Source organism: Mustela lutreola, chromosome 8, assembly GCF_030435805.1.
Source record: "Mustela lutreola isolate mMusLut2 chromosome 8, mMusLut2.pri, whole genome shotgun sequence".
NCBI lineage: Eukaryota > Metazoa > Chordata > Mammalia > Carnivora > Mustelidae > Mustela > Mustela lutreola.
The window spans coordinates 61,486,833-61,513,267 of NC_081297.1; the positions used below are offsets into that span (position 1 = coordinate 61,486,833).

The 26,435-nt window shown below is 48.1% G+C and overlaps 1 protein-coding gene across 1 annotated transcript; it reads right to left on the reverse strand.

The window, feature by feature from the left end:
- Positions 1–908: 908 nt before the first annotated feature.
- On the reverse strand, positions 909–7,464 carry HOXC13 (homeobox C13). Its single transcript, XM_059183567.1, has 2 exons — positions 6,732–7,464; positions 909–1,165 (listed from the first exon to the last, which is right to left on the reverse strand). Exons 1-2 carry the CDS (start codon positions 7,462–7,464, stop codon positions 909–911), a joined length of 990 nt encoding a protein of 329 aa, XP_059039550.1.
- Between the last annotated feature and the right edge of the window lie 18,971 nt (positions 7,465–26,435).

Below are 26,435 nucleotides of genomic sequence, written 5' to 3' on the forward strand. Positions count from 1 at the left end.
GAGAGTTAGGGAGAGAAGGGAGGGAGGGAGGGAGAGAGAGAGAGAGAGGAGGGCAGGGAGGGAGACGGGGTTGGGGGGGAGGGAGAGAGAGAGAGAGACAGTAGACAGACATTTAGCAGCGTGGTTGGAGTTTCCATCCTCCATGGATTTCTGCACATTGACTGAGAGAGCAGAACAGAGGAGGCAGTGGAGGCAAAGTTGGCTCCGGAGAAATTCAGTTTCCTGATTGAGGTGAGGGTAGACAGCTCCTCCACCAATTCCAGCTTTTGTTGAAACAAGAAAGAAAGAAAACCTATGCGCTGTCTGTACTCCAATCACGATGCCAGATCCCTAACAGTTATTATTAATATTAACGCGACTTTTAAAATATGCACAGAAAATCTTACCTGGGAAATCTCGGCTAACTAAGGAGTGCGGGAGGGACAGGGAACAAGAGGAGGAACTGGAAGGACAGTATGAGCTTGCCAGGTCCTGCACCGAGGCCCCACCCTCAGGAGGGTCATCAACCTACCTGGGCAAAGGATGAGGCAAGAATAGGGTCGTTCGGGGTTCCCCAACCCTGCTTTGGTTGGAATGATTAGGATCTTTGCCCCCTACCAGTCAGCTTTCTGGCAAGGTGAGGGATGAGGGCAAAGGAGAGTGGAGGCCTTGAACCTGCCTCCCACAGCCCACCCCAACCCACCTGCAAGGTCCCATCTGCATGGTGTTTGGGGGTTGAGGATGGGGTGGGGAGTAGGGGGCTGCAGAGCACGCCCTCCAATCCTCTCTGCCTCCCTGCCTCCCGGCGCAGTCCCTCTTTCTTGTTAACATTAAATATTCGTCTGCACCCGGCGAAGTGTCCTTCGTTGGGTTCGGTAATGGTACAAAGCGGCGACATAAATAGACGGGGTGGGTGGCCGGATGGGCGGTCAGGTGGAGTGGAGATGAGGTGCTTTCGATTTGCTGACCACCTTCTTCTCTTTGACCCGTCGATTCTGGAACCAGATGGTGACCTGGCGCTCAGAGAGGTTCGTGGTGGCAGAGATGCGCCGGCGCTTCTCTTTGGTGATGAACTTGCTGGCAGCATACTCCTTCTCTAGCTCCTTCAGCTGCACCTTGGTGTAGGGCACGCGCTTCTTGCGCCCACGCCGGTAGCTGCTCACCTCGGGCTGTAGGGGAACCACGTCTGGGGGAGAAAGAAGCCGGGCAGCACGAAGTGAGTAGCATGCCTGGAGCCTGGACCGACCATGCTGTGTGCCCCAGGCGGCAGCACGGTATAGGAGCCAGATTCTGGCAGGGACACAGACCAATTGCCCCCTAGTCCCTTGCGCCTCTGTTATTATCAAGGCCACGACTAAGGTGAGGCCGCAGATCTGTTGCCTCTGGTGAAAACTTAAAAAGCGTGTGTGTGGGGAACCTCGATACCTCGGAATGGAGGTAAATAATATTTTAATACAACGTTTAAAAAATCGAAATGAAGGCCAAAAAAATGCATGATAAATAAAACATTTTAAAATAAACATGGGGCCAGTAGTACTGATTCTTCCTTTTGCCTCAGGTTCCAATATAGTTCTGCACAGCATTCATTATTAGAATCCTGCACCCGTAAAAGGATCCCTACAAATTTTGCCCTGGTCTGAGGACCTCGAGGATTGTAGGTATTCAGGAAAATTCCTCCTTCCTGCGCTTAGATCACTAGGGCATCCATTAGCACAAACTGTGTCCCATTATCAGGGGAAGGTGTTCTCTTGTATGTTTCAGGGAAGGCATGGCAGGAAGGGAGAAAACTGTGGTGGGCACTGGCCACTGAGTGGGGCCTCGTGTCTTCGGTCACTGACTCTGCCCTAGGAATCTGAGACCTGTACCAACAGCTACAGAAGAAAAGTGTCCAGGTGAAGCCAGCCTGCTTGGGAGCCAATCACTCTAAGTGCCCAGTGTTGTGAGCCACTTAACAACATCCAAGTTGAGGGATCCTGGATGGGAGATACAGGGAGTCAGACCCCTGGAGGTAGAGTCCACAGGGTCTGCTCACCAAAGGAAGCTCTAGGAGAACCCTTCTTGGGTTAACACCAGCTGTTGACATAAGTCTTCTAGGAAAAGAATTCAGTGCCTCTCCTTCCCCCCACCGCCACCAAGTGTCCACTCACCAAACAGAGTAAATGCTGCTCCCACCCCTCTCCTCTTCATTCCTCCAAAGCTGAGAGAAACTGTCTCCATCACATACAGGAACCCTAGCCACCCTAAATACCTTGTTATCCCAACTACTTCTAGGTCAATTTCTTTAAGCTCTGTGAATTTCACAGGAACTAAGAATGATATATGTCACTCATATCCCCCTTCCATTTCACCCTCACCTTTGTTAATACAAAGATCATTCATTGTGATGCCTTCAAGGGGGAAGAGGGGGATTAGGGAGATTAGCTGAATAATTCACCCCTCAATTAAAAAAATGTAATTGTTAGACTTCTTCAGACAGAAGCTAAAGATGAGGACAGAATGTCTGGGGTTCCCCTTTCATTCTCACTGCCCTTTGGAAATGAAGAGGCAGCCCAGAACACAGACACGAAGCTCTTCCTGAAGTGCTTGCTCTCACTCCACCCCCATAAAACACCTTCCCGACACAATTCCCATTGGGTCTGCTCTCACCCAGGAATACTTGTCTATACAGGCTGGAAAGAGAAGAGGTCACAATCAAATGCCAGTAGGAAATAAAGTGCTCAGGAAGAATATGTGAAGGAGAGGGTTCCAATGGCCTGGTTTGCCTGTCGTCATGATGACAATTTCTCAGGAAAATTACTGAACTTATCACTTTTCTATGTCTGTGTAGGAATAGGCCAAGGTTTTTTGTTTTGTTTTGTTGTATTGTGTTTGTTTTTAATCTGAAAAACAAAACAGCTGCACTTTCACAGCGAAGATCCTTTAGATTAAGAAGAGTTTTTTTGTACAAGAGAATTAAAAAAAAAATCTTTCAGTTCTCAAGTTTGTTTTACTCTTACAGACTTAGGTATGATTCAAGAGATTGAGGATTCCAGGACAAGAGTAAAACAGAGGGTAAATAGTAATACCATGAGGTATTTGTTGTTGTTATTGTTGTTTGCTGTTGTTGTGTTTTTTTTTTTAAATTTAAATCTTCATAACATTGTTTCAGGCTTATTTTATTAAACCCAATTTATAAGATGAGGAATCTGAAACTCAGAGTGGGTAAAATAACTTGTGTGGCAGAGCCAGATTTTAAAACAAGATTTTTCTGACTCAACATAATGACACAGTAAGATCTAAAATGGAAATAGGCTATCTGGTACAAAACACCTCTTTTTCCCTGGAAAGCAAAATGAGATAAAGTGGTTGGTTCCCTGAATTCAACAGCTATTTGTCCCTGATTTTTATCTCATTTTCTGGAAATGCTCACAGTTATCTACCGAATTTTGGATTTTCTAAACTTCAACTCAAAATTCCCAATGAATTTAGAAGTTCTTAAAAATTGGTTTTAAATCCTTAAAAATCGTTTTAAAAAGCAGATACCTGGTCTAAACTGATTATTTTTTCTCTATAGGATGCCAAGGATTGACTTGCCAAAGTTTTTAATGGATCTGACCAAAGTGTTGGTTGTTTTGGCCTCTTGGGAAAATACCTTTAGTCTTGCCTTCTCAAAGAAGCCCCCCTTCATTGCCTGCTGTCTTGCCTGGAAAGGAATTGGGATCTACAGTTATAAAGACATCTGGAAGCTTAGACCTTGAGTAGTGTCTATACTGCCTAAAGTAAGTAGGGGACTTGCTTATTGATTTTACAATCAAGCCTTCCCTAACATCCCTCCAGAGCACATACACACACAAACCGCTTCATACCTGGGGACCTAATAGACACCTTTGAGAAGTGAAGAAAAATCAGATCAATGATCAGCTATAGCCTTCCCTTGGGGTCTGTGCACAGGTTCGCACTGCCCACTTGCTCACTACCATCCACCCGCTCCTACAACAGGGCTCTGCGTTCTGAAGAGGACTTTGTCCAGTTAGAAATCCTAGCTGCTCTTCTCAGCCATAATCCAAAGGTTTGTCGGTAGGGACTTCCAGTATGGCCCAAAGAACCCACTATTTCATTCTATTGCTCTCCACCAAGCCTATCTGACGCTGTCTCACCCTGCCCACTCCCCACCTCCCTGCTCTGATTCTCTCTCCTAGAATTTCTGCTGATTCTCTCTCAGAATTTTTGTCTCTCTCTGTCAAAAAAAAAAAAAAAAAAAAAGTGCCTACACTCATCATAGGACAGAAAAAAAAAAAAAAGGGCAATGAAACAAGGGTCTGTATAATTGGGGGAAGGAAGAAGCCACAACACATCTTGGCCCTAATTATCTGGATCTTTCTGAACAATTGCCTCCATATCCCACACCAGCCCAGACTGCCATAGTGAGGTTTCTTAGAGCCAGAGGCGCTAAAGAGAGACAGGAGTGTTTATGCCCAGATGCTGCCGAACAAACCACAAATGCATAGACAGAGTTATCTGGAAATCTCACTACTTCTAAAAGATCTCTGTGTGGGTAGAAAGACGCAGGGTGTCTGAAGATAATTTCTTTTTCATCTGCTCTTTTGCCTGGACATCTGCACTCACTGAGCTTTACCAGCCCGAGTGTGTTTCCACACAGGGAGTGCATGAGCGCATATCTGCTGAGACCTAGTGGGTTTTATATCCATCTCCATGCCGTAAGTTCCAAGTGTATTAAATCTCAATTGGGCTATATTTTCTTTATTTCAAAGTTATTTTTCTCTAGGAGGCTATGATTAAAAAGTGTTTATCTTTAGCAGGTTTTTTTTTTTTTTCTGGGAAACTTTAAGATGTTCATTTTGCTCAAAGATATTTCTGAGCCTCTTTCCAATCCTTCCCCGCCACTTCGCTCTACATGCATACACAGGGGTGCCAAAGCAACTCCTTCTCTTCACCTCTCCACACTAAACCCATTGCCCATTGCTCTAGAACTATGCCTCTGCCCACAGTGGGTGAGGTGGGCATCTGCTCCCCTGCCTTTCGACCCAGCAGCATGGCCTAACAGCTCCTCCTGTTCCAGGAATTCCTGCTGGACCCCTGTCTCCAAAGGAGTTTTCCATTTGGGTGAGATGGTGAATTAAAGGGCCATCTGTCTATAATACATTACTGTATACTTACATGTGAATTGTCTATCTTCTAGAAATGTATTATCATGTGTTTCATATTAGGTAGTTGGTAACAAATTATTACATAAAAATATTATTGCCAGTTCAGAACAGGTAACACATGATACCATGTACTACAATTCTATCATCCTGGAATCTTCTGGCAGCCAGAAATAGGGTGCCTAGTGTGGCTCCCACCCTGATATTCAGTTGTGTTATATTAAGTAATCTCATATTTGCAAGAATGTTATCTTCTGCACTTCCTAACATCATTCAGTGATTTTTTCACCATCTGCCTTTGCCTCAGTCCCGGATACAGAGGAATTTCAGGCCCACCCTTAGGAAGTCTTCACATCTCTAATTCCCAGTGAAAATGTCCCTGGGGCTCACACGTAGAGCTGGGGGCCCACTGGGTAGTATGGGGAGACATCTGTGGCTTCCATGCCCCCTCCTCAGTATTCCTGTAGGTGTTAGAATGGAGCCAGTCAGCCCTCTCCCACCGAGTTCTGCTTACAACCAAAGCAGACTCAGGGTTTGGCTTCATAATTTCTCAGTCCTGTGCTGAATCCAAAGCTCCTGATGTGATTGTGACAAACCTGGGACTGATCTTTCTCCTCTGGGGAATGGTGGGGATTGCAGGATCCCCTCTGGTTCAGAAACAGCCTCAGTTGGAAAAGGAACAGGACATCCTTGAATTCCGCTTCCCCCCACACATAGGCAAAGATTTGGGGCTCCCTATCCTGGGCCGGGATCCTAGATGTATCCAGAACAGGTCTTCAGTCCCTCACTTCTCATCCTTATACCCCTTTTTCTGTGTTGGATACATAGAAAACTCTCCCTCTCCCCGAGATTTGGGGAAGTTGGCAGTGGGAACACCCACAGGATTTGAGCTCAGGCAAATAAAATTTTATACCCAGGAGAGGGATGCAAACTCCCTTCTCACCACATCCTTTTCAGAGATTTTAGTTCTGCTCCTTTAACGATCAGGAAATTCGTGGCCGAATTCTTAAAATAAATCAAGAAAAGAAAATATTCTGCATTTCTTTGGACCCGGCAAATTAGACCTCTATTCAAAAAACAAAACAAAACAAAACAAAAAAAACCTATCTAGTGCTTCAACGATCCTGAAAATTCTGGCAAGATAGTTCTTATTTTTTTCTTCAATTATCGGTGGGTTGAGGGTTTTGTCCTCGTAGTTTCGGATTCCGAAGCACCCAAGGCCCACCCCACCCCCATTCCTGGCTGGAATCGGGCTTGGGGGGGGGGGCCAAGAGCCGCTCGTGAGACTGGAACGGGCTGGGGGAGGAGGAGGCGAGCTCCCGACTCGAGCGGAGTCGGCAGCCCGGCGCTCGGGCGCCTGTGATTGCTTCACTCTCAGCCGGGCAGCTCCGGGGAACGTGTCGGAGCAGATTTCTTCCCCGGCGCATTCCTCAGCGCAGCTCGCCCGGCCGGCTCCATCGGCAGCCCAGCAGAGCCGGCGCGCCGGGGCCAGACGGCGGGGGTGGCTGAGGCGCGGAGCCCCGGGGCAGGCGGGGCGGGGAGGGGTCCCTGGCTGCTTCTGCAGCTGCTGCTGCTGCGGCGGCGGCGGCGCTCGGGCCCCTTCCTTACCTGGAAAGGGAGACTTCCAGAGGTGGGCGGACTGCGACTGCTCCTTGGAGCAATACACCTGACTGTCCCAGCCGTTGGAGAGAGCCCAATGTTGGTAGCCTTCGACGGGGATGAGCGCATCGTGACGCGGCTCCGGGTGCCCGCTGATCCCAGGCACCACCGACACGTCCAGGTAGCTGGGCATCGCCTGGTAGGAGCTGGCGAAGCTGGGGTAGAAGGCGAACTCCTTGGCCCTAGAGGACAGATCGTCACCGGGCAGGGCGCCCGACGGCTCCGGGTATTTATCGCCCGGGTGGTAGGCGCAAGGCTTTTGCTGCAGGTTCACGTTGTGCGACAGGCGGCAGCCGTAGTAGCTGCCACCGAACGGGTAGCCGTAGCCCAGGGTGGCGCTGGACGAGGTGGGGGGCGCCGGCGGCGGAGCGCACTGGCGCGCCGCCTCTGGGGCCGGGATGTCCGTATAGACGGCGCCCTGCGGGGCACCCAGGGGAGCCGGCGGGCGGCCCAGCACGGGGTGTGGAAGCAGGTCGCGGCAGTGGCTGGCCGGGCAGCTGCTGCCCAGCCCGTCCATGCTGGGGGCTTTGCTGGGGCTCGCTCCGCTGCAGCCGCCCCCCGCGCCGCCCGCGCCGCCGCCTCCCCCGCCGCCGCCTCCGCTGCCGCTCTCCGCCGCGCTGTCCTCATAGACGTACATAAGGCTCTCCGGCCAGCGCGGATGCAAGAGCAGCGAAGTCGTCATGACATGATCTGCTCGAGCTTTTTAAAAACTCCACTTGCCAGAGGCAGTGAGCTAGGGAGACACCTCGCTCCCTTTTCCCCTCCCCCATCCCTCCTCCCTTCCCTCTCCTCCCCTCCCCTCCTACTCCGGGTGCTTCCACCTCCCTCCCTACATTCCCTCTACGCATGCGGGGACACTTCATTAAGAAATCCGCGGTCTCCCGCCCGGCTCCCTTCTGCACCCCTCCCGCGCCCACGTGACGAGCCAACTCACGTGACTCTGGGGCCGGGTCTCCTGGGGTTCCCACCCCTTGCCGTGGGGCGGGGCAAAAGGAAACAGATCTCTGCTGATTGGCTCTCAGGAGGGGCAAAGAGGAGGGAGCTGGGAGATTTAAAGGGACAGGGCAACGCCCCCCCCCCCCCCCAGCACGCCCGAGGGAGGCAGAAGGAGGCAAAGGGAGGAGGGGGAGGCTGAATTTGGCCGACGCAAAGGGGTCTATAGAGACTAAGATTGTTCCTGGGCGCCTCCCTCTAGGTTTGGGTTTAGATTGGCTATGGGGGAGTCTGATCCTTACCCAAAAAACGATCGCTGTGACTGGATTGGAGTTGGGGCTAAGGGTGGGGGAGAAATTGGATTGTTTTATCTCCTAATAAATAAACTAGAAAGCAGGCGGAAACGTGCGGGCAACGCGTGGGGAGCCCTGGTTCTGGCCCAGGCATAATCCGCCTAGAGCTCGTGGATGGAAAGAACCTGAGGCCGAGCAGCGAGAGACTTTGATGTCCGGATTGCATTTCCATTTCAGACTTTCTCCATTCTCCAAAGCCCCAGTTGTCCGAAAGGGACCTTTTCGGCTCCTCCACCTCCACCGCAGAGCAAAGAGGGCTGAAAGGATGTGATAGCCCCAAAACACACACACACACACACACACACACACACACACACACACATCAATACATGGAGGGGGTGGAGTTATGCTCTCAGTGAAAGATGGAGAAAGAATAAAAGGAGGAAAATGAGGGCAATAGAATAGACTGATATTTCAATGTACAATAGAAATAAAAAGCCTCGGAGCGAGATTTTCAAAGGAAAGGGCGGGAGATGGGGAAAGAATTTGGTGTAGGAAAGCTAAAAAGCCCTTGATGCAAACAAGAGCAACTGCTCTCAGATCCGTGTACAAAAGGAATCCTGGAATGAGAGTCTGCCCGATCTGTCCTTTTGGAGGGACCTTTCCCAGGCACAACCCTGTAAGACCCCAGAGAGACCGACCTAAGCCTCGTGGGCCCACCTCTGCCCTCTGCAGCCTGGGCTTATCTGGCCTAAGAGGGCCCAGGGGCAGAGGCAGTATCAGCAGGGTTCTCTAGGTTTAGCTCCCTGGGCTTTCTTGGGGTCACTCCCTTTTAGTGTGGAGCATAAAATTGCCGCATATGTCAAAGAAAAAATTAACACCAATTAACTGATTTTTGGAAAAAGCCCCCCTCTTCCTTACCGATCTCCAGACATGGGTTTCTATGCCCAGTTGACCTCATTAATAGAGTCACCAGAGTCACCCCTTTCCAGAGCGCATCTCCATGGAATTGAGCCAAGTTCCCTTTCAGCCACGGCCTCCCTGAGGAGAAGAGGTAATAAAGAGAGAGGGAAAAAAAGAGGGGAGAGGGGCTGCAGCATCTCCCTCTTTCCTGCCACTGTCGCGGATTTTAAATGCTGGGTGCTCCTGTCCAGACTGCACGGAGGCGGTGGCCACACAGTAGCACCAGGCTACAGACCTACTGGATCCCTCAAACCTGAGAGCAAATGCCAAATCTGTACTGAGATTCGGCCCACTGGCCACCTCCCTTCTCCCGATATGGAGAAGATGGTTTTTGACGATGGAGAGCGCCACGGTGTTGGTGAGTTAGGATAAAAAAACGAGTCACCTTTATCAGTGTGATATTCATCTGGAAGGGTCACCTCAGAATTTGTAAAGCAGGCTTTGGGCGGCTGGCAGTAGGAAGAAAATACAACAGAAAGGTTTAAAACATAAGCCAATTTAGCTTGAAAGTGTGTTAGGGCAAAGATGGTGGAGGGAGAAGAGATAAGATGCGGCAGGGTGGGGGCGGTTGCTTGCTCCAACAGGGCTTTTGGCTAGGAAGCTGGCTTCTCGGCCTCAGAGTCCAAGGTCAAGGTAAAACAGGGAGAGCAAACACGGGCTGGCCAGTCTAGACTGGGTCGTGTGACCTTGGCCCCCATCGGCCTGCCGCCTGGCTGGCGGGGGTAGGTGGTGAGCAGGTCTGAGTTTTTCCATCCGCAGGTGTAAGGAGCTGCCGGGCCCTGACTTCCCTCACTGTGAAGTGCTGGGTCTCCGTGGAGAACCCAGGGCTCCGTGGACCCGGCTCAGTGGGGCCGCCGGGAGAAACAAAGGGCCTGAACAGCCCACCCCATTCCTGGGGTTTCCTCCCCAGTCCAGGAACGCTGGAGCTCAAAGCCAGACGCGTCTCCCGCGGACCCAAACCCAAAGACACGCTTCTCCCAGACTTTGGGAGTAGGGGGCAGAGCGGCGGGAAGGATCTGGGTGCAGGACGACCCAGCAATAAATAAAATTAATAGTATGTTCTTTTCCAGGTTTATGTAAGGACATTAACTATTCCTATTGCAATGAGATATAGATTTAATTAACCCGGCAATTTTACAATTCCATTTATTAGGGACATGATGCGGCCAAAATTTAGCAACGAGAGGAGAGGGAACCTTCATCAAGAAGACCAGCCAGCAAAGATGTAGTGTCCCCACCCCGGACTTGGGGGTGTGGGAAGGCTGGAGGGGGGGAAAGTTCAGGGCTAAGGGCGTTGAAAGCATCTGGAGACGGGTCCGCATACTCTGAGCGATTCCCGGTTCTTTCGCTGGGTTCCCCGAGACATTCCGCGCCTGAAACCGACTCCACGACAGGGGCGCGCCGGGAGCCGCGAGGGAGGTGGCAGAGTAAGAGCCTTTGGCGGGTGGGCGGCCGAAAGTAAAGCCTGGTTGGTTAATTAACTTTAAGCCTGGGGTCGCTTCTCTCTCCTCCCCCGGAAAAAAATGTGGATCTCGCTGAGACACAAATAAAACCAAATTAAACACTCCAGGAGAATATGCACCACTGGAAACGTAGTAATTACATCTCCGAGGCGAACCCGCCCTAGGAAGCCGGGCGCTGAAACCCGCGGCCCAGCGCTCGTCCCCCACCGCCCCGCCACACCTCACTGGCCGGGCTTCGCGGATGGGGCACTGAAGCTGGACTGCAGGGGAAGTTTAGAGGAAATCAAGAGAAAGGAAAAGGATTGTGACTCCTTGGTCTCTAGCTGAGCTGCTGGTGTGGGAGTGAAGACGCAGCATTTCATTATATCAAAGGAAAATGGAAAATAACCCCTCAGCCACCTCGGGAAGACCGGGCTCTGCTCTGGGCTCTAGGGTCCTTTCTCAAAAGGGTATTTGCAAAGGCTAGGCGCCGGAGCCTCTCTGTCCTTAGTTTCCTCTCCGGAATGAGTTCCAGGCTAAGTTCAACTCTGAAATTCTTCTTTTGTGAGTGTCCAACATACAAAGGAGATATTCAGCGTGCCTTCTCATTGCAAGTGTGTGTGAGAGGGTGTGTGTGTGTGTGTGTGTGTTGGCTCCTAGCCTGTGGCCAGCACATACCCTTGTGGACACAGCCCAGTGTGTTCCTGAAGATACCCTGCTCTAGGCTGACATCCTCTCTTTGCAAATAAAGATTTCTGCTTGTCTCTTTATCTCTTTGTGTACACTCTTATTTTACAAACTCAGCTTATCTACCTACACTTCCCCCAGGAAAATACTAAGAAAATGAAGAGGCAGCTGTCTGCGTCTTTCTGAAGGTGAGGGCTGGAATTCCTGGCCTATGGTATTAAAGACAAACTCAGAGGTGTAAGTTAGCAGTGCCTGCAGCAGGAAGATGCAAGCCTGATGAGCCGGGTCTGAGGAATGGGTGTACCTTAAACACCAGGCTATGAAAGAAGAGGAATGAAGTTGGTGTGTCCCCCACTCCCAGATTCTTCTCTCTGGAAATTAAGAATCAGTTGATCCCGCCCCCCACAATTTCTTCTGCTTCCTTCAAATTCCCCAGGATTAAAAAAATAGAAAGAAAAAGAAAAGAAAAAGCTTGAAGCTCTAAAGCTCCTGCTCCCCCCTTTTTATGGGAGAAATTCCAGTTTAAAAAAAAAAAGGAGGGGGTGGGTTGAGGCTGCTAGAGAACAAAGAGCCTCGCCACCATGGGGTCTGGATTCTGGCCCAGACTTGGGACCTTGGTGGGCGGGCATAGTTTGGGGGGCCCTTTCCTGTCAGGGCAAGGGCTGCAGAATGGAAAAGGAGATTTGTGGATTATAGAGGAGTAGAGCTTGAGCTATCCAGGAAAGAAAGGGATGTTTTGGATGGAGAGGCCACATACAGGAAGGATTTGGGGGTTCAGGGAAGGCCTAGGGGAGGGCACGCCTGAGAGTGTGTCTGAGTGAAAGAGGCTCCCACACACTAACCGCCAATTCTTGGGCTGCAAAGGTGACCTAGGCAAAGAAGGAAAGAGAAGTGACTGACCATGGGGCTCCCTGACCTAGCCCAGACTCCATTCTCCTCTTTCCCTCTCCCTGTCTGGGCTCCTGAAGGTTGGGGATGACCCAAGGAGTGTGGAGACACAGATGACACAGATGCCCCCTCACAGGCACCTGAACCTTCAGGAACCTGCTCTACTTTATTCCCTCCACCCCCGACCCCTGCCTGGCCTCAGATAAGGGCCATCCAGACCTCTCCTCCCAGCCTTGGAACTCACCTCCTGGACAGTGTGGCTGCCTTCCTGGCATCTGCCACCTTTATTGTTCTCCCTCCCTGGTTTCCCAGCTTGGGGGAAGTTGCGACCAGGATGGCTGAGGCAGCACTTTGCTCCTAGTTTCAGAGTTTCCCATTCTCAGACCCAAACTTGCCTTCCTCCAGACCCCATTCACTTCCCTCTTTTAGATATCAGGGAAATCTACTCCCTTCTGCTGCCAACTTAGGACTTGTGCTGGCTGAGAGTTTGGAGCCACATCCAACTCTCCTTTCTGCTTCTGCAGGAATCCACACCGGGGGTTCAGAAGGGTTCAGGGTTAGGCTGTGAGCATCAATCGTTTCATGGATTCTCCTCCAGGTTGCCCGTATTCACAGGTCCTGCCTGGTGGTGCCCTGGCTTGGCGAGAGATCAGCCCCTGCCATGGGAACTCTCAGGAAGCCTCTTCCAGTGGCTTCCAGGGTCCCTACCCCAGCCCTCTTTCTTCCACTACTTTGGGACCCTGCCCTCCCAACCTGGCCAAGCTCCTGACAGAACCCTTTCCAGCTTCCTCATCTTCTCCTTCCCCAGCGCCATCCTTTTCTAATCACATCCCTCCTACTCTCTTTCTCTTTGCAACATCTCAGCCTGTCACTTGCCCTTTCCTCACCCTCCACTGACAAAAGAAATTCAGAGAATTAACACTGAGTTTGGAAATTAACAAGTACATCTTCCACCTTCTTGCCTCGCTGGAGCCCCTACCCCTACCTCATCTTCTGTTATGGGTGAGAGCCTTCTGTCCCCTCCCCCTCAAAACAGCCCCCACCTTTTAGGAAGCCCTTCAAAAACAGACAAATAAAATCTCTCCTGGTTTTAGGGCCTGTCTGAGAGGGAAGTCCAAGTTCATTTTCAAGTTAGACAAGAGAGTGAGGGGGGTGGGGAAGAGGTGGAGAAGTGTTTGCTGGGAGCTGGGTTTGGCTTTCTCGCAGAGATCTGACAAGGGCCCCTTTTGGTCAGAAAGCCAACAAACTGAATGCTCAGAAAAGGCATTTACCACTTTCGATCATTTCCTCTATCTTTTAAAGTTTAGATTTGGGGCTTCTAGGAAGAAGGCTGACCAATCTCTCTCTCTCTCTCTCTCTCTCTCTCTCTCTCTCTTGCTCTTTCAGATTTCCAGTTACTTTAAAGGAGGGTATAAGGAGCAACATTTTTCTCAGGAAAAGGAGGGGTTGTGGACCCCAATACAGCATTCTTCTGTATCAAAGAGAACTGTTTAACCTGTTCCAAAGAATGGCTAAATATAAAAGAGTTGAAGGGCTAGACATTCTATTTCTAACTAGATGAGAGACCCCTTTAATGCCCCTGTGGTGCTGGGAACTGGAATTTTGTAGAACCCCAAGAGGCAAATGGTGGAGGATATATGTACATTTCATCGTGAGGAAGAGTGGGGAATGACACAGTCTAGCTCTCCAGATGACCGGACACCCTCAGAAGTCACAGAAGAAGGTACAGTCTAATTATTCTAATTTGAAAATAACCAAGCAGGACACAAGTAACTGAAGGACCATCAGTAGACGCTTTATCAGAAGAAAGAAAATTTAATTTCTCCATCTCCAAAAAAAGAGGGAAGCAAAGACCCAAGACTCAACTAAAACTGTAGAGTGGCAGATAAACCCCTCTTTGTGAAAATAGCCAAACTGGCTTGGGATCTGTGGAACAGAAAGGCAGGAGGGAGTTTGTTTGGTAATTAACTCAATCTTCCTTAAAATATATAATTTGGTGCAGTTTTAGTGACTGGTGGGAAATTATCCCTATGATACCCTGGGGGAGGGGGTGTTAGACTTTCCTTCCCTCACTGCCTCCTCCCTCTCACCCAAATTCCCCTTCTCTAGGGAGTTATTTAGGAACACTTTTTTCTCTCTGTTGTGGTATTGCCTTGTACATGCAGCAAAGTGAATGAAATCTGAAGAACTAGGAGAAAGGAGGGGGGACATCCTATTTTTTTTTTTCTCTTCCCAAAGATTACCACACTCACATAGTCAGAGAAAATCAAACTCAGATAAGAAGTATCTTTCAAGGCATAGAGACCACCCCAGGCTCCTCACACTTGATGGACTTCTGCATTTCTAGAGAGCATAATCGCTGAGTCCTGGCTTTTGGACACTCCTGGAGAGTTAGTGCCCATGCTGGGGAACACATGTTGCAATGGGTATGCATTGTGCTTATATAGCTTGGAGACATTTATGGGTTGGTCATGACAGGGGTGCTGGTTGAGGCAGGCTGATAGAATGGATAGGGGTGAAAGGAAAGGAAACACTTTTAGAATGTGAGCTTGGGGAGACTCTGTGAACCCGCCAATTCCAGCTGTCTCCAGAGGTGGCCTTCTCTTCCACTAAGCCACTCTAAGCAAATGGATGTGAGAAAAGACCATCCTCAAGCGAGCGTTACAGACTTGCTACTCTTAAGGCATGGGGAGAAGGGACCTTGTGCAATTCCTCGCCTGCTCTCTTAGGAAATTCCTTTTCCACTCCAATCTACATTGTGATTTAAAATACTTGTAACTCTCTTTTCAGTGCTTGGCTTATTAATGAATTTCCCTCCAAAGAAGCAATACAGATTTATTTCTCTCTCATCTATTATAGAGCCTATCATCTCTAGACAAATAAGTGTATAATATATGCTTTGCTGGTTGTTAAGGGAACTTTAGATAAATATTAACAGAAGATATGTGCCCTCGGATACACATATCCAGATAATTAGGTAATCTTTAAAAAAGAAACTTTAAAAATATTTTCCTTGAATATGAAACACAGTCATGTTAAACTTTTAAAATGTAAAGCCTCTCACTGTCTTTATGCCCATGCCGACATGTGTGTGGGGGCACGGGAGGACCTACAGTTTTATGGATGAAGATACACGTTGGATGGACATGTTCACTAATTCACATCCACCGGTGTTTTCTCTGATGCAGTGAGCTGTAACGTGGAAATGGTATTCAATCATAAACAAAGCAGAAATGCTCGTTAAAATTTTATTTTTAAGAAAGAATAAAGACACCAGGTCTGAGAATATGCAGGAGTAACTCGCAGTGTGTAATTTTCAGATTCATCCCCTCACCCCTCCCCAAATACCGCTTAGCGGAATCGAGCGCCTGCGGGAAACCAAGTTGCCCTCTCGCCAAACTTGGAGGAATCCTGGCGTTAACACCGTTCTTTCTGCGCAACTTTTTTCTGGGCACGAATTTTAGGAGATTCGGGTCACTTCCGGAGCCTGGATGGCGAGTCCCCCCCGAGCCGGAGCTGTCACCACCTCCTGTTACCGCCGAGAACTCGGCGCCAGCCTCGGGTCTTACTCCTTTCCCTTTTCTCTCTGGATTGCTCCCAAGATTTGGAGAGGTCCTTCGTTTATTTTAATAGGCTGATTTGGGGGTTGTTGTTGTTGTTTTACATGTAGTAATTATTGAGTATTTGATTTCACTAACTCCGACCGAGCTTAAGCTGGGCGAAAGCCGCTTCCACACAGGACAATAAATGGCCGACAGGGGAGGACAGCGGGATGAGCGCCCGCATCGGGAGGCGCCTGATCCACTCCCCAGGGCCGCTCGGCAGAGCCTTCGAGCCCCGCACGGTCGCTCCCGGGATCCTGGACGATGGGCTTGTGTGCACTCGCTGGGCACCTATAGCTGAGCGCACAGGTGGGTACGTTCATTTGTGGGGTAGAGAAGATCTACGAGGTCCCTGGGAGCTCTGGGTGTGGGGGGAGAAGGGGGTTTACCCGACTGCCGGGGCATTCTAGGGTGTGCTCCTGTGAGCCTCGGTGGGAGGTTGGGAGTCAGATCCTTGTGCTTCTGGGGACTCCTATGCTGATCTACAGGGTCACGTCTCGACTGCAGATTTCTGTTGACCACCACCACAGCCAAGACCAAGAGTCAGCTAGCTTTCCCTTCCTTCTCACTGCCTGTCCGCATGTTCCTGTGACAGAGGGCACCTCCCAAATGCAAAAGGAAAGGAAAAGGAAAAATTAAAGAAAAGAAAAGAAAGAAAAGAAAAGAAAAGCTATTTTCTATTCCTTATCTCCAGTCGTGGGATAGGGAAGTGTTTTGTTTGTTTGTTTGTTAAATCATGCACCTAATAAGAAAATTTGTGGGAGAATTCTTGGCTCAAAAAAAAAAGGGGGGGGGACGTGGATGAGAAGAGGACAGAGGCAGAGAAGCCATGAGAAAAGACTTCTGCAAAGCTGGGCAAATCTTAGCTGGCATAAGTGTTAAGGAGAAATGGCAAATTATTCACATGATAGAAACCTCAGCATTAATTCTGGTGTGGTATTTATTGTTATTTGCTACATGTGGCATGGTCATATTTTGTGTAGAAACCCAGGATGGCAACTCAGTTGGGCATATTTCAAATGTACTTCTAAATCTGGGGCACTGTAGGTCTACAAATTTTCTACTAAATCTTTTCTTTAGAACACTTTATACTTTAAATAGTAGGATCATAAGCGGGATGAATTTCTCTCTTCAAACACTGCCAGTAAGAAAAGTGGGCTCACAATGGTCAAAACTTAGACCCACCCTTGAGAAAAAAATTTTCCAAAACTGATTTATCCAGGGAAGAAGAAAGCCCCACCCCAACGCCCCCTTTCCCCAAAGTAACTGCTCTCTTGGTCTCAGGGTGCCCGCTCCCTGGGTGCAGCCATTAGAGCCCAGCTCCTTGCTAGGTCCAGAGAAACTCTCTTCTTGGTTTTCATGCTGGCCTGTCAGGGCTCACTCCTCCCGCTCTGGCCTCAGCAGGGAATGCTGCCCAGCTTGGAATATGGATCTGAATCTGCCGGTTCAAGTCAGGCAGAGTTATAACCCAGATTCACTCAGCCTAAGGATTATGTGGAGGAGGCTGGTCCTACCCAGCTTCAATCACCGTGGGAAAAAACTAGAGCCCAAATGTTATTCCCACCAAGAAAGATGTTTTCCAGTGATATACGTAGAAACCTCTTGCTTTCATACACATACACACCGGCACATTTTAGTAATTTTATCTAGCACTATGCCTTTTACCACAATGGAAGCAATATCCTTCCAGAAACTGATGCCCGGGAAAGGCATTCTCTGACCAGAAAATATGTACAGAGGACCCATTTCACCATCTCAGCGCACACTCCACGGTTCTCTATTCGATTTTCCCTTCCCTCTCTCCCTCTCTCTCTCCTCTCCAGCGATGATGGGTCTCTACAAGCAACCAAAATTCTCCTTTCCCTGAATTACTCAACTAATCAAAAGGTAAGTGAGAGGAAGAGTTGCCTGAATATTCCCACGATTTCGCTGTGATGATGTTTTTTTAGAATGCTGGAACGGAGAGCCTTGCGTCTGCGACCCGCCCCGCACAGTGGACCTGAAGAATGAGGTCTATGCTAATGTGAACAGGGAACCTGTTTGTAGTAAGTTCAAAATCTACTTTGTTACAAACCCCTAGGATAGTGAAGAAACCCCCCTCAACGCTTCCTTCTCCCCCGTTTCCTCAACCATTATTTAACAGCTTCAGTTTTAAGGATCCAAAGCTGGGGGAGGGGGCAGGAGAGGGCCCCTTCTCAAGGCCCAAAAGGCATCTTTTCGAGCTCCTGCTATCCCGTGGTATCCCGTAAGGAGCCAGCTCTGACGTGCACGGCGGAAGGTTGGGGGGCGAGCCTCAGCGGAAAAGCCAGTGGGATCATAATCACGCTCCAGATCTTTATTTTCAAGATCAGTAGCTTCTTTGTTTTTCTTCTTTCCGGGGGCCGTTCAAGGAGCTCAGGAGTATTGCCTTCCCGTCTAATTCCCCAGCAGCTTCGTATTCTGCCCTCGAAAACAGACCACCTCCTCCAACCGAAATCGGGCGGAGGGCCTAGCAGAAGCCGAGCAACCAGCACAGGCTGAGGATTCTCGCCGCCTTCTTGCCTCGCAGCCGCGTGCGTCGGAACGCGCTTTCAGGCAGACGACTTCGAGGGGTACGGGGAACGACGCTCAGTGCTTTCCCCCTGGCCCACCCCCGCAGTGAGCTGGGGTCCAGGGGTGCGCACGGTCTCCACGGAACTTTCCGAGGCTTTGGGCAGCTGGGAGAGCACTCCTCTTCGAGGGAGCTGCGAAGGTCTGCACCGCTTGGAGACAGAGGGCCCACGTTCCAGCCTGGGACAGGGCGACCCTTATTTTCTCAATCTGAACCAAACGAAATCTGCCCCAGCCAGAACCTCAGTGCCCAGACCGGATGGCGCCTGCCCGTCCACGTCTTTGGTTTTTTGAAGGGAATAGACTTAGAGGGGGTTTAAAAAAAAAAAAAAAAAACCCGAACGGGGAGAAACTTGATTTTCAAACATTCCTAGCAGAACTTGTATGCGTTGGCGCCGCACTAGGGCCGGGCAGCCGCCCAGCGCCTCCTCGCGCCTTCCAGGAACTGGGTCCGTCGGCAGTGCCTGCATGTTGGGGGGACCCAGTCAGGAACCCAGAACTCCCCAAAGCCGCTTTTCGAGAGGGGCGGCCCCCTCTGCAGGCAGAGTCGCAGCTGCGGCCCCGGCGGGCTGCAGGCGACGGGGGCGCAGGGGTGCAGCCCCGCAGTCGAGCCCCGGACGCGGGGCTCCGGACAGTGCAAGCCTTCGAACCCGGCTTTCGCGTGGACCCGCGAGGAGGGGGTTGGGAAATTGAGGGATTGCTGACTCCCCGAGCCTCCAAAGACCAATCTTTGCAGCTTTGTAACCCCCCAGAGCTGCTCACTCCTAAAGGCGAGGACCGGGTCCTTCTTAATGGTGGCATTGGAGGGAGTAATTTCAACCCCGCGGTACCTACGCTAACGGATAATTTCTTCCTCGAGTCCTTCGTCTTTCCTTAAGAAGCTTTGGCTGCTCTTGGCTTTGGGATTAGACAGACTTGCTCCTCTCCCCCGTTTTGTTTTTCCAGCGTGTGTTCCAGCTCATCTCAAGAAACCGGGCGGGGGGGGGGGGTACTTAATGTATAAATCCAGTGAAACTTCACACAGACGTGAATACGGTAGTGAACCTCGCTGCAGAACCGTGCATCTGAGCTAGAAAGGAGATGCCCTTTATTTTTAATAGCGAGCTAGAGGCCCGGAATATAGATAACAGAGGAGATTGAGTTTCAGGAAACTTGGCCTTCAGCGAAGGCCAGCTCCTGCGAAGCTGTTTGTTCCCACCTCAACTGAGACTCCAAAAGAGGCGGGTGTTTTTTTGTTTTTTAATTGCAAATATTCAAATTCTTCTTCTGATGACCTCATCCCTGCTAGATGTGCCTTCTGGTCTTACCAAAATGAGGCACTTTAAAAAATTAAATTCGGTTTTATGATTAATCTAATGTAAAATATGATTTAGTTTAAGGTTGAAGGGCCATGCAGTACTGCCTTCACTGGGTTTTACTGACTTCTGTATTCACCGGCAAATTTTACCTGAGATTCTTTTCAGTAGCAATAAGGGTATCATTGTTTTCTTTTAAGAGGACTCTCTGCTTCTAGGCTTCTCAAGATCTGGGGGTTTCAGGCACTTCTTCTTCTTCTTTTCACTACACAGGAGGCCAGAAGTTCCATGGGAGTGGGGGTGGGGAAGGAACAAGTCTCCTGAGGTAGAAGGTCTCAGTAGTCAGGCTATACCAGCTCCTCCATCTTCATGACACCTGATTGCGTTTGTTTCTGTTCTTTCAGGAGAGTCCCCTCAATTTCTCCCCCGTTCCATCTTTACTCTCCCCCATGCATCAATGCACATCATCTGGAGAAAAATCTTTTTGGGGAGCGATGATCTTTTTGAAGGAAAAAATATTCTCACAGTTATGCTCTCTATTGTGGTTGAACCATTGGTTCTCCTTGAGGATCTTCCAGGTGGGTCTCTGTAGCAACTGCTCCAAACCTGGGCGTTCTTCTCCTGGGTTCATAGCTGAACTACATTCCCCAGCTTCCTTTGCAGTTTGATGTGGCCATGTGACTGAGTTCTGGTCGATGGGATGTATATCCCATTTCCTGGCTAAAGGTTTTAACAAGTGGATGCGTCCCCATCCTCCTCTTCCATGCTCTGTGTCTCTTTCTTCAGTTTGGACACCGGGCTTTAAGTCTGAGGAAATAGTTGACATTCATACGGGAAGAGCCTGAACCCCTGAACCACAAGTAGAGAAGAGCTTTCCACTGATAAGAAGCATTTGCCTAGGACTTTACTTAAGGGAGAAATAACCTTCTATTGTGTTTGAGCCAGTGTACATTTTGAAGTATATTATGGCCACCCAGTCCATCCTTAACTAACATACCCTTTAACAGACAAAATGCAACTTGATTTTTATCTTCCATCACTCATTATAAATGTCAATGGTTGTTAGGTAATCCTTTTTGACCCTCAGATTAAAACCCTAGGAGGCCCCAAGACTCTTCTGCTCATTCTTAGGTAACAGATAGTTCTATAACAACTTCAAGTCATATACACAATTTCAAATCTGTAATTAGAATGTCCAGTCCAATTTATCTTCAAGATTCTGAGTTTGATTTAATATGAAATCTTCTCCCCTCCCTAACTCAGGTTTGCTTTAGCCCAGATACAAGTAGAGGGGGAAGGAAGATGATTTGGTCTCCTCTATTTCTCTTTTTTCCTCTCCTTTTTAATGCAGAAGAGTTTTGGTTTGGGTTTTTTTTTTTTTTAAGATTTTGTTTATTTATTTGAGAGAGAGAATGAAAGAGAGGGGGCATGAGAAGGGGGAGGGTCAGAGGGAGAGGAAGACTGCTTGGCTCAGTAGGGAGCTGGATACAGGACTCAATCCTGGGACTCCAGGATCATGACCTAAGCTGAAAGCAGTTGCTCAACCGATTGAGCCACCCCGGTGCCCCTCTTTTTTTTTTATTTTCAAAGATTTTTATTTTTAAGTAATCTCTGCACCCAACGTGGGGCTCAGACTCACAGCCCTGAGACCAAGAGTCTCATGTTCCACTGACTGAGCCAGTGAGGTGTCCCTTGCCTTCTCTATTTCTTTCTTTCTTCCTTCCTTCTTAAGATTTTACTTATTTAGGGGTTCCTGGGTGCCTCAGTCATTAAGCGTCTGCCTTCAGCTCAGGTCATGATCCCACTGGGATCAGCCCTGAGTCAGGCTCCTTGCTCGGCAGAAAGCCTGCTTCTTCTCCTACTCCCCCAGCTTGTGTTCCCTCTCTCGCTGTCTCTCTCTGTCAAATAAATATATAAATATTTTTTTAAAATTTTTACTTATTTATTTGAGAGAGAGAATGCAGGAGCAGGGGAAAGGGCAGAGGGAGAGGAGAAGCAGACTCCCTTCTGAGCGTGGAGCCCCAGTGATGGAGCTCAAACTTGGATTTCAGGACCCCAAGATTATGACCTAAGCCAAAGTCAGGCACCCAACCAACTGAGCCACCCAGCTACCCCAACATTCTCTATGTGAACCTTGAGTTTCTCTTTCTGTATCCTCTGCTGCTGTTAGCTGTTCGAGACATGGAGAGAGTGCAAGATGGGCTCAAGCTATGTTTTTGTGACTTGGGGTTGTGGAGATAAACCAAATAGTTCAGGGATATTGTAGCAGAAACTACATATCACCAAATGAAACAGAACTTTGGCAATTAGTTAATCTGACATAGAGAAGAGAGTGTAGATCTAGATGATTTAAGATTTTAAGTAGATTTTATGAATTATTTGGTTTCATATATTTCCATATCTAAATTTAGAATCACTGTTTGCTTCACTAGACTGTGTAGAATTGACCCCAATCAGCCTCTTGCAAAGGTGGCTAGTATGAACCATTTTCTCCAAAGGTAATGAGGATATATTACTTTGAATTGGTTCACCCAAATCTCCCTACACCCATCATCTTCCCAAAATATATAGTCTAGACTCACCCTCAAGAAATAAGGCCCCCCCTCAAAAAAAGAAATAAGTTCCCAATTTTTGGCCCCTTCCAACACTAGGAACTGGACAGTATCCTTCCTGCAGTTCTATTTTGCCTTCTACTTTTTCTTTTATGGAAATGACAGCAGCTGTCTGATAGTCAGGATGCCTGCCAGATGCTGGCACATTTGAAATACTGGCATCCCTCTTGATTACCACTGCCAAGCCACTCAGGCCAGCCTTGGGGTCACCAGGTGGGGAGTAAGCCTGTCTAGCCACAGCATGCCAAGTGGGGAAAAGAAATATTAATGGTGCCACTAACTTTGTCCATGGGCACTGCCTGACTACAGAATTTTATGGCTATCGACCTACAGATGAAGGAAAAGTTCAATGGCTTATTCCTTCATTTGGTCAGTTCTAAATACCTAGACATATGGAGATGAGTGGATGGATTAACTAGATGACATTTTCCTCATGCTTACAACCAGTATCCTGATATTACATAGGTCTGTGGTAAGTGCGTGTGTGAGTTATTGGCTGACACCAGCATTCTGTGAGCCTAAGCTGTGGGAAGGGCTGTAGACTGGGATGTGGGTAGACAAAAACCATTGAAATCTGTGGGTGAAGCTAATCTAAACTTGGAAACCTGCTTACCATGGTTGATCTAGGAATGATTTTAGATGTCTGCATTTAGTCAACAGCTAAATCAGTCTGAAAATTTCTCTGGTTTTTGCAAGGAATGTAGATTGTGTTAAAGATTGAATTATTCATCAAGGTTGATAACTTGGTCCACTTTCTCTGGATTATGCCCCATCTTCTAACTCAGTTTTTCAAGTGTACAGCAGGTTATGCTCACCATCACCCACTTCCAGGGAGCAGTCGAAGTAGGAAAGGTCTGACATTGGAAAGGAGAGTCTGTGGGTCCATATAATGAAAATGACAGTGAAGCCTGTTAGATAATGGAATGAGAATTGAAGAGTATGACATCTATTACCCTCTGAATCCCAGATCTTTCTGATTCACCTGTGCAGAAATGTATAGGTACTAGGCCAGAGACAGGGGTGTGTCCAAGATGACCTCTCGAAACTATCTTTTGCCTTTGGCTTCTATAATTTTCTGAAAACAGCTGTACCTGTAAAATGTGTCAGATTGAGTAGCAGGGTCATGGGCTTCTGTCATTTGGTAGACTTCAACAACATGACCCTAGCAAAGACTTTGGAATAAAAACATCAGGAAAATAAACACTCAATGTTCCATAGCCAGAGGACCGGCTGGGAGCTGTCAGGTTGAAATACTAGTCTATTTGGGAAGGGAAAGAACAGGAGCAAGGCCTCCGACACTCCTCTGCTTCTTAGAAAATACCCCTCTAGCAGCAGAGCTGAGGCCAAACACATCAAATTAATTAAGAAAGGAGATAGGAGCAGTATCAAGGCTGAGCTTCTACTCCAGCAGGTCTGTCAATAAACACCATCTCAGGAAGAAGGCACTACCTGCAGGGTGGAGGGGACCACCACAGAACAAGCGATCAGGCCAATCCCCATGGAGAGCCTTCCCACATCTGTGTGGGGAGATGGGACAGAGATTCAGGACAAAGAAAGGTGAGGAGACTGAGAGACAAGAAAGGAGAGGAACATCACTGCAGGGGCAGAAGAGCACAGGCTGCGGGAAGGCAGGAGGAATCAGACAAGGGAGTGATCCCCAAGGAGGGGAGACAGTTGAGTGCTGGGGAGGAGAATGAAGCACAGTTGATGGCAGAAGTGGGAAGAGTCTTGCATCCCACGTTGAGCAATGGCTTGTGCAGGTTAGAACCTGGAGAAGACAAGGTGTGTGTTGGTGAACAGAGTACAGGAGTCTGGTTGAGCAGAAACTGTGCATCAGGGAGTCAAAGCTGGCAGAAGATGAAGCAAATATAAATTTCTGGGTAGGGGTGCCTGGGTGGCTCAGTGGGTTAAAGCCTCTGCCTTTGGCTCAGGTCATGATCCCAGGGTCTTGGGATTGAGTTCCGCATCGGGCTCTCTGCTCTGCAGGGAGGCTGCTTCCCCCCACACCCCCACACCTCTCTTCGCCTCTCTGCCTAATTGTGATCTCTGTCTGTCAAATAAATTAGTTAAATCTTAAAAAAATAAAAAAAATAAATTTCTGGGTAAAGGTATTTGTGACAAACATGCTGACAAGGCAAGATGCTTTTGGTCTGCTTACCTTTTAGAAAAGAGGCAAAATCTAAGCAAACGACAGTGATGCAGTCGTCTCTGGTTAGCTGTATGGGGCAAACACAGAGAAAAACAGGTGGCCTCTTTGGTACCAGTCTGAAGTGGCAATGCTATCTGTCAGCTTTGACAGGAGGACCCAGGAAGGAGCAAGGGATTGTGCTGTGGCATGTACCTGTCCATGTCTCGTGGTATGTGCATACATGTGTGTGTTGAAGCCTGCATGTACATGTCTTTATATGTTCTTTTTTAAAAAAAGATTTTATTTACTTATTTGACAGACAGAGATCACAAGTAGGCGAAGAGGCAAGCAGAGAGAAAGAGGAGGAAGCAGGCTCCCCACTGAGCAGAGAGCCTGATGTGGAGCTCGATCCCAGGACCCTGAGATCATGACCTGAGCCGAAGGCAGAGGCTCAACCACCCAGTGAACCACCCAGGTGCCCCTCTTTATATGTTCTAATTGTGTTTCTTCTTGAACACTTTAGAAAAGTATGCAGGACAGCCACCAACAATAGACATTAGACATCAAGTTAGTATATCCCATGGAAGAAAGCATAGTGTTAACCCCTCTGACCAATACATACATACACATACAACAGAGATGTTGAATAACATTCATGTATATGTTAGAAATACACATATACAAAAAGATATTCCATTTCGGACACGGATACAGACACAAGTGCTATTGGGGTTACTGCTATTCATAAAAAAGATGTAGACAACAGTAGACTTAAAATAGTGTTTAAGTCATCCTATTGTGACTTAAACAGGAACAGCCAACCAATTACTTCAAGCAACATAATGCCCTTTTTCTGAAAGAACTACAGGAAATTAGTCCAATCTCTAACCCCCACTAGCCTGGTACTGTAGAGGAAAGTGCACTGAATCCTGAGTAAAAGATACGACTATTAGTCCACATCTGTCCCTTAATAGCATCATATCCTTTGGTAAGTCATTTTCTCTTGGACTCTGTTTCTTCACCTATTATATGTGAAAAATGTTTATAAAATCTAAGGTTACTTCTAGTTATTGTCTTAGAATATTAAATATTATATTCACACACATACAAATGTTATCCAAACGCCTAGAAGTTTTGGGTGTGGTATAAAATTAATAGATGTCCACGGTTGACTACAAAATGGCCAGACAAGGTGCGCTTGGGTGTCTCAGTGGGTTAAGCATCCGCCCTTGGCTCAGGCCATGATCCCAGGGTCCTGGGATCGATCGAGTTCCACAACAGACTTCCTGCCTCTCCTCAAGCTTGTGCCTACTCTCTTTCTCTTAAATAAGTAAAATCTTTTATTAAAAAATGCCCCAACAACTTTTTGGTTCCATTCTCTAATGACAAATTCCAAATATGTTTTCTGACATTGTGAAGACTAAAATTGACTTTGACTAACTTTTCGCCTTTCCAGAGCTGGTTGGTGTCATATAGACAGTAAACCTGAGCACAAACAGGTCTGTACTCACTTATGCTATACAAATGCTGAAAACGAGTTCTTTGATTTGATTACAGAGTTACCCAATGTCAAAACAATGGGATGATTTAGTCAAGTCAATGAAAAAAAAAAATTCAGTCACATTGGTCATCTGGTATTGGATAGTCAAAATAATTCTTTCTAACATTTTAAGCAGATCTGGTCTTTATGTTATGGATGCGTGTTCATCTGTACCATAGTCCCTCTTCTGGCTCTCCCTCCATCTTCACCCCCAACATTCAGCACAGAGGATTTGCTCTCATCTCCTGGAGCAGCCATGTTCTGAAAGTCTGTTAGTATACCAGTATGCATTAACAAGCCACATATATGTACATGTTGAAGAACAGACAGTCGAGCATATAACAGCATGCTCTCTTTTGAAGGCTTCTAGTAGAGCACCAGTACGTACAAAACTGTTTCATTGAGAAAAAAAAAGTCTACAGCTGGTAAACTTCATCCTGAACGTCAACGGGGAGCTGATCCCATAACACAACAGCCTGAGATAACCTGTATCATAAAGCCAAGCCTGGCTGTGATTACTTAGCATTTATATAGCACTTTATCTGGGTCCTGTATGTCAGCGTCATTAAGGGGAGATAACTCACCAGGAGTTACAGCCAAGAAAAAAATTCATGACCAAAAAGGAAGAAAGCAGGGAAAGCTTAAAGTATCAGTGGTTCCAGAGGGGCTTGTGGTTAGTCA